General features: G+C 42.6%; 2 protein-coding genes across 2 annotated transcripts; both read left to right on the forward strand.

The window, feature by feature from the left end:
• The first annotated feature begins 16 nt into the window (after nucleotides 1-16).
• lpcat4 (lysophosphatidylcholine acyltransferase 4) lies at nucleotides 17-6,343 on the forward strand. The gene is made up of 13 exons (XM_023836427.2): nucleotides 17-1,722; nucleotides 2,027-2,390; nucleotides 2,540-2,652; nucleotides 2,762-2,822; nucleotides 3,635-3,693; nucleotides 3,814-3,848; nucleotides 3,942-3,996; nucleotides 4,166-4,248; nucleotides 4,472-4,597; nucleotides 4,728-4,881; nucleotides 5,175-5,267; nucleotides 5,358-5,493; nucleotides 5,748-6,343. The coding sequence occupies exons 1-13, from the start codon at nucleotides 1,624-1,626 to the stop codon at nucleotides 5,903-5,905; spliced, it is 1,536 nt and encodes a 511-aa protein (XP_023692195.2). The 5' UTR covers nucleotides 17-1,623; the 3' UTR covers nucleotides 5,906-6,343.
• Nucleotides 6,344-9,607: 3,264 nt separating this feature from the next.
• Nucleotides 9,608-11,147, forward strand: nop10 (NOP10 ribonucleoprotein homolog (yeast)). Its single transcript, XM_023836416.2, has 2 exons — nucleotides 9,608-9,860; nucleotides 10,728-11,147. The coding sequence occupies exons 1-2, from the start codon at nucleotides 9,807-9,809 to the stop codon at nucleotides 10,866-10,868; spliced, it is 195 nt and encodes a 64-aa protein (XP_023692184.1). The 5' UTR covers nucleotides 9,608-9,806; the 3' UTR covers nucleotides 10,869-11,147.
• The last annotated feature ends 32 nt before the right edge of the window (nucleotides 11,148-11,179 follow it).

Here is an 11,179-nt window from a genome sequence, read left to right on the forward strand (position 1 = left end):
ATAGATAAACTGTATTCTTAAGAACCATCAATACTTCAGAGAAAATTACACCAGAGTCATTAAACTCTTTTTAATGAATTGATCTTTTTCTTTTGGATGCTGATCTAGAAGCATAGATAGAAGGAGAGTGATAGTGGCAATAGTGTGTTGGTTTGTCAAACGTACTCAAATTTGTGGCCTGTGACTGGCATGTAAGTGTTTGCAATCACGCTGTAACACTATTTGACAGTAGTGAATTACATCTCTTCCAAAATCAGGCTAAGGCAATGAATCTATATAGGTCAGTCCAAGTATAAGTACATATAAAAGGAACTTAATTTCTTATTAGGTTATTGGTCTTATAAAGGAACACAAAATCTGCGTGTTAAGGCGGGTTGTGATTTAGTATGCGATTCGAGAAATGGTGGCGTTTCATACAAAAAAATCCTTAGCATGCCTTGCATGCATTCCCGTTTTCTCGCTGCTAGTCCGGTATTGCAAAAACGGCGGTTTTTATATACATAGCGCATATATATGTGCCTACGAGCCTTTGTGTTAATGCCCGAGGTAAAATCCTGCGATGCAGTTTCATAGTGGGGTTTGGCTGGTTCTGTTAGTCAGGCAAGTCGGACTGGATTGGGCGTTTTATACGCATTCCTGAAACAATGTAGATAGCAACGCAAGGTAGGCTACTTGTTTGTTTACGGAGAGCGTCTGTGTTTTTCAGCGTCCCTGGGAATCTTGTTAGGTATTGTTATGATTACACCCCCCACCAAAGTCGGGCATCTTACTCAACCGCTCCGACAAGGAGCGACTGCTTCTATAACCGAAACCCAGGGCAATTGAAGGGAAACGCGAAAACCAGACTGACAAACTTATTCACCTGTTGAAGAACACGGACACGAATAAAAAAAAAAACACGGATGTTAAAGGTTAAACAATGAGGACGGAATTTTCTTTTCTCTCTAATATTAGAGCATTTTGTACGTGGAATGTGAGCAGACATCCAGTCGTACCTTCCGCAGAACGACGAGCAGCAGAAGCCGGATGTCTAACTCCATAGAAACAACGCAAAGGCCCGCGGCGCTGCCGCCTGTCATCAGGAGTCCACACGTGGCCGAGTACCGGCCCAACTCGTTTTATAGAAATGGGCTGACAGGGAATGTTTAAATAAAGGGGACGGGGCGCCTCTTGGCATTTATTGACGCTAATAGCCGGGTTTGGACCTGAGTCCATGGCTACTATAATGCTGTGGTTTTGGAAACGAATTATGTAGAATATCGCATGTAACTTATCTGATATGTATTTTTATCTTGTGTTTTTTATGTAAATGTTTTTTCTCCAGTGTTGTGTAATTTTAAATCATACTGTCCGTTTTGTAATTTTTAGATTCAGTGTTACAAAACGAATTTAGTATATTCCATGAGTGAATTGATACGAATATTTGTTTTTTTCGAACACTACCGTTTTTAAAGATAAGAGCAACTACTATCTGGACGTCACGCAGTTTGTTGTTTCGCTTATCTGATTGTGAGTCGCCCTCGACTGGATACTGATTTTAAAAGACTCGATAGATCCACGAACATACTAGGATCTTAAAGTTACTGGCACCCCAGTGAAGTTTATGCTCCTGTGAAAGATTGGATGACCGCTATGGGGAGATACGGCAATCACAAATCCGCGCCGAGATACCCTCACCCGTTTGTGAATGAAGTACAACTGAGCAGCGCCCAGAAAATCAGGGTAAGACGCCACAGGTGTGGATCTGGGGGAGAGGGGAAGAATGAAAGGGAAAAATAAATAGTAAAATATTATTCTATTTTTTTTGTTTTCATTTGAACAGTTTTTTAAACGTCACCCGTAATATTGATGGCTTTACAACTCCGGGCCAAGTTGATCTTTCTGATGTCATGTGTTTGGAAAATTGACAACACCTTTTTATGTTTGGTTTCTGTGGCTTTAATAGCTTTCTAAAAATACTGCGTGCCTCTAGTTGATTAATACTGTTATGCATGTCTTCTGACATGTGTTCTTTCTGTGTGCACAGGGGGTGCTGCTGGGGGCAGTGCTTTTCCCTACACGTCTCGCCTTGGCTGCCCTGTTCTTCCTGCTCATGTGGCCTTTTGCCAAACTACGATTAGCTGGCCTGTCGGCAAAGCAGCGTGCCGAGCCGGTGCAAGGCTGGAGGCGCTGGCTGCTGCACCCCATTATCCTGCTGCTCAGCCGAGCCGTCTTCTTCTCCCTCGGCTTTTTTTGGATCAGGATCAAGGGTCGCAGGGCGGATCCCCGGGAGGCGCCCATGTTGGCTGTGGCCCCCCACAGCAGCTTCCTGGACATATTGATACTCTGTCCGGCTGCACTGCCCACTGTAGTGTCACGTTCGGAGAACAGCAGCCTGCCCATAATTGGAGGTGAGGGGGTTGAGGAGGGAGATTGGACAAATGGAGAAGCGTGAAGGGGTGGTAAAGGATTCGTTAAGGGTTACTGAGAGAAGACTGAGGAGCATCCTCTGTTTCTCTGGGTCTCACTGCTGTGTTTTGATGGCATCTGTGTCTTCCAGCCCTACTGGAGTTCAACCAGTCGCTTGTGGTGAGTAGGAAGGACCCCGAATCCAGGAGACGATGTGCAGCTCAGCTGAAGGAGAGGCTGACCTCGAATGGCCGCTGGCCACAGGTGCGTCTCTACATGTATGCAGGCGGCAGAGCATCTAGTCATGTGAGATTGTTGATAATGTCGTCATCATCATCGTCATCATGCGATGCCTCTTTGCCGTATTGGACAGATGCTGTTATTCCCAGAAGGCACTACGACCAATGGCCAAGCACTCATCAAGTTCAAACTTGGTCAGTATTGTGAGCTTCCAATATGTATGGCACTCCCCCCCCCCCCCCCCTATGAATTTGAACTATACATACAAAATAAGATTCATAAATATCAAAAAGTATCAAATAGAAAAAATGTAGGATATAAATGAAAGACAATCACATTACACTTTACCCTATTGGCTAATAAACATTCTGTTGTTATCCTACTACTGCAATATATGCTTACAAGATGAAGCATAATTACATAACGTACTCATAAAGAAACGGCTGCATACCTATTGTTTTTTTTGCTTGTTTCTCCATTTCGTTCTTTTTTTTCTAAAATGGGGAACATGATGGTTTAGACCTTTTCATATCCTTCTAATCCAGTTCACCTTAGCGGTGTGTAGACTGGCTTCATATTATTCTTAATGAGAAAAAAATTCAATGTCTGTGAAACTGTATATTCACAGTATTATGAATGAATTGTGGTTTATTTGGTTGCATTTCATAGTGTGACTGATTTTACTACTTGCATATTTACTGTACAAAGTTAAAGGTGCGCTATTTGATAGCTTCCCCCCCCCCCCCCCCCCCCACCCTGAGGTCAGCCCAGCCCCATCCCCCTCTCCATCTCATACTACCTCACAAACTAGAATCGGGGTGCTCATTCCAACTAGGCTAACTGCTTCACAAGGTGACATGATATCATTGACCAGATATGCAAATGAACAATATTGAACCAATCGTGCAAATGTCACCATTCCGATCCGTCTTTACCTAAATCCGCCAGTGGCAGGAAGAATTCCCACTTTTGAAGGATGATGAATACAGACGTTTCTGTGTTTCAGGGGCCTTCATGGCAGGAGTTCCAGTGCAACCAGTACTGCTGAGCTACCCCAACAAACTGGTACGTCCTGCATACCTAGTTAAGATGCGCCTTCTCTCGCCTCGGTGGATAGCACCCGCAGCCTGGGTGAGCTGCACCTGTCTCTGAGACAGCTGAATAAACGGCGCTTGTGTGTTACAGAATACTGTGTGCTGGACCTGGAAGGGGACAGACTGGTAAGGGGCTGGCTTATTACTACTCCAGTGTACATCATGAATGGGTGGTACTGGTGATCTTGACGGTAATAACTGCTTTCTTACTGCATACAGGATGGAGGTGGTGTGGCACACTGCATCTCAGCTGTATACCAACATCACCGTGGAGGTGCGTCCACCCTGCCTGACTTTTCCCGTTTTTTCCCCTTCTCTTATTTGCTCTGGCCACACTGTAGATATTTACCATCGTGTCAACTGATGGCTAATTTCTGGCCAGCTACCCTCCTCTGTCCCACATTGCTTGTTGGTGAATTCTTCGTGTCTCTGTGTGGTTGCAGTACCTCCCAGTCTACACTCCATCTCAGGAGGAGAAAGCGAACCCCACCCTCTATGCTGCCAATGTACAGAAACTCATGGCTGAGTGAGTCCTCTGCAGACAAGCTAAATCCAGACATATTCCGTATCTGAACCGTGCCGAGGAAATTCTGTATGAATGTGCTTACTTTTCGTTGATCTGCTAAACTCCTGTGCATATGTTAAGTGTTCTGTATTGTGTGTGTGTGTGTGTGTGTGTGTGTATTTGGTAGTAAGTGGGTTAGACTGCTGTCACAGGTTGTGTGATTCATTGTGGCTTAACTCATCAGGAAGTTGGGGATCCCAGCCACTGATTATGTGTTGGAGGGCAAGATTCCAGTCCAGAGGATGGGGTGTTTGTCCCTCCCCGTGGAAGCTCCAGGCAGAGAGATTCTAACCCTCCTACAGCGTGCAGGGTGAGATAAGGGGCTGCACTGTGTCTCTTCCTGTCTGCATATTTTTATACGTTATTGTAAGTTGATGTACATGCTTTTTAAGTACTTGTCTTGTGCTTTTTGAAATAATATGATGTGCTCTCTTTCTCAGCCTTAGCACATCCAGTGTGGAGAGCGCCTTGAGAAGGATGATGGACCGTTGTCAGTCAGGCCGGGAAAGTTGTGTCGGCGTAGAAGAGCTCGGCTCACTGCTGCAACTGAAAGACAAGCGGAGAGCTGTGGACATCTTTGGCCTGTATTCAAAGGTGCAGCATAACGGGCTCATACCGCCAATGTTATTGTTGAGTATATCTGTTAACGTGACGTTAAAAGTGGTTCTCTCTAGAGGGGCATCTTCAGGCAGACTTTTCAGTACATGGCGAACTAGCACGTAACAATAATTAAATTAGCGAACACTTGAACTCTGATCCTGTAAGAAAGGAAGAGAATCTATAAACCGATATCTGGTGTCTGTTGTCCTCATCTGTAACCCACTGCAAGAATAGACATGGATAAGTATTTGTGGCTGTGTGTTTTTCATGTATGTCTCTGCGTTTAGGAAGGCCGGATGGATCTGAGACAGCTGTGCCTGAGTGTAGCCGCAGTCTCGGGTCTCTGGAGCCTGGAGTCCCTCATTCAGATTGCTTTCACTGTGAGTATCTCCCTCCCACCCTGTCCGTGTTTTGATTTGCGATATGAAATATATAAATAAAAAATGACATCATGCATATGGATGTTACAGCTCTTTGATGGGGAACGCAAAGGCAGCCTAACTTCTGGGGAGTTCAAAGAGCTGCTGGTGGCACTCGTGGGTTTCTCACAGAACAACACGGAAGAGCTTTACTCAGGGATATCCAGCAGGGGGCAGCCAACCCAGGGTAAGAAAAGCTATGGAATTTTTTTAAAATGTAGATAAACAGTTTGCAAGAATAACAGGAGATAAATTACTGGGTAAACTTTATCTGTTTTTTAGTGTGTTTGAACTACATAAAATGGAAAGTACTCTGGCTTGATGCAGTGTACCTAAGTGGATAAACCAGTGGAGACTAAATACTCAAGACTGCTTAGCTATAGGTTTGACTCAGAAATTTGTTTAAATCACCATCACTTCCTGTTTTGCTATGTCTGACAGAGGACCTGAGGACACTGCTGACAGACCATCCCACTTATCAGAAATTGTTTAGGGAGTATCTGAAACCTGTGGATGTGTCAGGCCATGGCGTGTTAGGAAATGGCATTAAAGAGCTGGTCATCAACGGATCAGCTACATCCCACAAGAAAGATGACTGATCAGGTGAAAAATGGGCAGGGCATGATCTGGGACTTCTAGCAGTCTTAGCACATCCAGTGTGGGGAGCGCTTTGAGGAGGATGATGGACCACTGTCAGTCAGGCCGGGAAAGGTGTCTGTGTAGAAGAGTTCGGCTCACTGCTGCAACTGAAAGATATGGTGTGTGCTTTGCTGCATTCTGCAAAGCTTGTAAGAGTCTGTTTGAAAGCAAAGTGCCATGACTCACTGTATAGAAGTGTATAAAAGACTCTGAATATGAAGAAAACCTCTCACATTTTATATGTCTTAGATAAATGTTGTATGGTTTGATGTCTATTTAATAAATACTACATAATAAGGTATGTGTTTTTAAGAAATTTTCAAATTGCATTTATTTTACTTTTACAATTGCGCTGTAAATGAAGAATGCCAGAATATTAAAAAATATAACTGGAACAATAGTGTCATTTTTGATCTGAAATGTCTACTCACTCTACAACTGTAGCTTTTCACCCATCTGCTGCCTTCTTTTAGTTCCTGCAGGTCCCCAGCCTATAGGTCTGTCTCTCTGACTTGTTCTCCAGTTTGTTCTCCTCACACTTATGTTCACCTTCCTCACTCTGCCTCGCAGTGCATCCCACTTTCCTTGCATCACTCCCCCCATCCTTTTTATTTATTGCGTCCTTCAACATGACCCAGCCCCCTTCTGAGCCTCATTTTCTGATCCTGACTGTGATCCTCTCTTGTCTTTCATTCCCCCTCTTCTTCATGCTTCACTCACTTCTTCATTTTACCCTTCTGCTCAGCTTTGTTTTTCATGCTTTTAGCTGATGTTTTTCTTCCTCTCTCTCTTTTCCTCTGTCATATATGCCTCCTCATCTGTGTCCTGCTCTTTCCTTTCCTTCCCCATCTGGGTCTGTCTTCCACTGAGACTGCTAACCCCATCTGCCTTATCCACTATTCTCCACTTTCAAGCAGCATTGTTCGGTGTTTCGCGTGTGCCCCATTTCTTCCAAGCGGCTTGGTATTACAGTGTCCAGGCAATTCAGTTTCCCTATGTTTCTCCTGTCTATCAGGAAATAATGTTTCCCCTAATATTAAAGCAAAGAGGTATGTGAAATGTCTGAAAATCACTCAGGTACATTATTACATGCGAATACAGTATTGTTATTAGTACCGAGGCCCAGAGTTGCTGTATACCTGTTTTAACAGGAGGGGACCTAATATCCTGGATGTCAGGAAATAATGTTTCTCCTAATATTTAGGCAAAGATGTATGTGAGATGTCTGAAAATCACTCAGGTACATTACATGTGAATACAGTAGATCGTCACGCATAATAGTCTTATAAGCAATACTATACCGTTTTCATCAAGAAATATCTCTATTCAGCGAATTAAATAATTTCATTTATTACCTGTAAAAACAAAAAACATCGAAAAGGCATGTGATGTTTTAAAATATATGGCTTGTTTACCTCAAGAGCTTCGTAAAAAGACATGAAAACAACAGCGAAACCGTGTACAAATCAGCGCGCGACGGGGGAAACATAAGGAAACTGAATTGCCCAGAACGGCAATTTATTTAGAGTCTTGCCATCCAAATCCCGCTGGATCTGTTCATCCGACCGTATGGCGATTAAAGCCTGTGTTACCTCGTTTGTCCGTCCATCCATTTTACTTTTTTATATTTTTGTTTCTACTGCTTTTTAATTTGTTTCTCGCTGTTTAATTGCTGCGGTTGTATTTTGTGTTTCAGCGGCAGGCTATTTGCATAATCAATCGATAGCAAATACTTTTGCAAGTCCCACCCCAAAGTACCGCAGCTGGTTTGACACTTTCGGTACTGGTACTCGACCGGAAGTCAATGAAGCCCTAAATGCCTGGATCTTGGTCTTTAACCAGGACACCTGCAATCCCAGACACTCAGACTGCTCCCTCAGTCTCTCAAGAGCCCCAATCAGGGGACTTCTTAGGCATAAAACCGAACTGCTCCAGTCACTGACAGGCAAGGAAGTGATCACAGATCCTGTTAAGGATGACCCTAGCAAGGACCTTACTGGGCACTGAGAGCAGTGTTATCTCCCTGTAGTTGCTGCAATCCAGGCGATCACCCTTCCCTTTCCAGATAGGGACTACAAGTCCCATTTTCCAGTAAGTTGCGATGATGCCTGACTCCCAAATGGAAGCAAAGATTGTCTGCAATGGCAGGAGGACAGCCTTACCACCAGCCTGGAGAAGTTCACCCCGGACACCACAGATCCCTGCAGCCTTCCCTGCCCCCAGCTGATTCACCACCCATGCAATCTCAGTGAGACTGGGTGGTTCACAGCTGATCTATATTCAGCTTCGAGAGCCGTGGACCCAGAGATGTCCAACATCCTAGCTGGAGGGTCAGCTTTAAACAACTGCTCAAAGTAGCCGGCCCAGCGGGTCACAACTGCAGTATCATCCATAAGGACTGTCCCATCACCCACCCTGACTACAAGTCTCCGAGGAACAGATTCAGATGTGCGTAATGCTTTGATTCCTCTGTAAGCAGGGGTGTAGACTGGGTATGGTTGTGTGGCAAAGAGGACACACTGCAGATCATTGACCGCTTTCACCTAAGAGGGCAACCATTACAGAGATTAACCATCATCTCTATTCATTAGCATTCATCAGTAATGACAACAGTTGACAATCATCTGATGTAAGTCTACCTCATATACATGATAGTTAAATTACTCACTGTACATTTGGGCACATAGCCAATTCCCTAAAGACACTACTGTCCCATTTCCACTTTTACATCATCCTGATTAGTTCGAATGCTGCATTCTTGTCTGTCTGATTCCTGTTTTCCCTTGGGTGTGGCTCCAAATCAGCCATGCCTATGACCTGTCAGTCTTACCTCTTATTCCTGCCCTGCTGTTGATCATTCACAGCTGCCTTTTGTTTTCTCCTCATTAGCCTAGTTTATAAGCGTCTCAGTACAGTGCCCCTTGTCAGTTCATTATTAAGTGTTCATGTCTTCTGTAAGCCCTGCATATTCCAATTAAACTTCCCCGTAAGGGGTTTGTATGTTCAGCCTGCAACTTAGGTCGTTCTTATATCTGCTGACTCTACCCCGTTCTCTGAAAGAATATCTAATTTTTGAGCACAGATTCTGTTCTGTTCTTAAACAGTGCAGCTTCAAACACTAACTGCCTCATTTCTGGAAACAAATGGTGCCCCCCCCCCAATTTATTTTACATAAGCTTACATTAACTTTTTAAATTTAATTACAAATTTATTTTAACCGATATATGCGCGAGTCATCTTAAATCGCTTTAGATTGTAAGTCAGAGACAATCTATTGAATTTCATTCGTATCACTACTATATAGTTTTTGATCATATAGCTAGGTTATGCATGGTAGGCTATATTCCAAATATGCATGTTGTATTTCCAGCTTAATTGATTAATTATCTTGAATCGCATATAGTTTACCATATTTACACACTTACCTAGTCAGTTTTAGTGACTAGTAATAATTGCCTTGCTCGTATTTAGTCGGTTTGAAGAAAACGTAGGGAGTTTTATCCGTTGCGTCCGATTACAATCGAAAAGACGCCTTCCAAACTCTGGTCTATGGAAGCCCGTTTTATACCGGATGAAGTTACTTTAGGAACTTCGAGGCAATCAGTAATACATCCTAACGATAGAGGGCGATGTTCGATAGTTTGAGTTGAAAATACTCTTGGCCAGGACGCCTGTGAAAATTCAGTGGTTATTCCGGAAATCCGACAGTGTTTACGCTACACGCCGACAGAACGAGCTTCACGTGTAGAATTAACATTCTGTTTATTTAATTTGGCGTCGTAAAATATACTAATTTTGGAAAAAAAAACACTGATTGTTATTAACATCACTTCTTGGTCGTGTATACATTTGTTGGCCGCCATGTTTTTGCAATATTACTTAAACGAAAATGGAGATAGAGTCTATACCTTAAAGGTAAGTTGTAAAGCAGTTCGTGTATTTTAGGTGCATTATTATTTGTGTTTATATGTAAATTAACTATTCCAGATGTGAATGAATAGAGTAATTCGATAAGTAGATTCAACGTAGCTGCTTTTGGTTCGTTAATGGTTAATTGGCCTGAAAAATAACTTTCAAGATTAAGATTGATCACAGGCTGAGTTTTTGTGCAGGCAGCAGCAAAAAACTACAAACGAACATAGTTATAGTGCCAAACAAAGTGAAATCACGGTACTCATAGTGCGATCATATAAACGTGGTGTCAATTATTTAAAATACACAGTACACAAAGGATATCCTGAAAACAGACTACTGTAATTACAGAAATACAGGTAGTAATTACTTGGCGTATGATATATGTGCAATTTAAAAAAATAAAAGGATACTCAAATTCTACGGCTTTTAAACTTACTTTTTTAAATGAATAGTTGGGTAACCCAGCTTTCTCAGGAAGTGTAGTTACTGCGTCTACTACTTGAGAGGAGAATGTTAAAGAAAATAATACTGGATTTTGAAACACTGTGCTATGACGTGTGTATAAAACTCATTCCCTTGACACTACCGAGTTTAAGAAACTCATCAGTGTTTCTTGATGTCTTTATTTTTCTCTATGCAACACAGGCTATAATTTATGTAGATGTTAATACACTGCACTAGTCTGTGTATACATTATTGATAATACATATTTTACACCTATCTTCCAAGATATAGCAATGTAACCAAGATGAGTGAATGTAGTGTGAGAATCTGCACAAGTTAATGACAAATATGCATATATATGTTTTCATGGTACTTAAATTCAGCACTGATCACTATTGACGTGATTTCAAAATGTTCTCATAGAAGCTGGATCCTTCAAGTCAGCCAACCTGTTCAGCCCATCCGGCCCGGTTTTCTCCTGATGACAAGTTCTCCCGGCACAGAGTGACGGTGAAGAAGCGCTTCGGCCTCCTGCTTACCCAGCAGCCAAGACCTATCTTGTAACCTGGACTTTCACTCAAAGTGATGACCCAGAGAGCACCCTTCAATCCCTGACCTGTTGTCACACATTGACTCATTTCATTATGGACTCTGTATAACGTCTTCCATTCATGTCTGTGGATAAAAATCACATTGGAATCTGACCTGCTATGTGATTATATGCAGTTTTTTTAATCCCTTCCATGTACTCCTCATGTTAACCCGAACCTATGAATATTTTGTTAGACTTTGCTTGAAATAAAACCATTAAAATGAAAATGGGCCAAGGCCCCAGAGTCCAGATTTTCAGTGTTCTTCATTAGTAGTGAGCTATT

This window comes from Paramormyrops kingsleyae, chromosome 12 (assembly GCF_048594095.1).
Source record: "Paramormyrops kingsleyae isolate MSU_618 chromosome 12, PKINGS_0.4, whole genome shotgun sequence".
NCBI classification, from domain to species: Eukaryota; Metazoa; Chordata; class Actinopteri; order Osteoglossiformes; family Mormyridae; genus Paramormyrops; species Paramormyrops kingsleyae.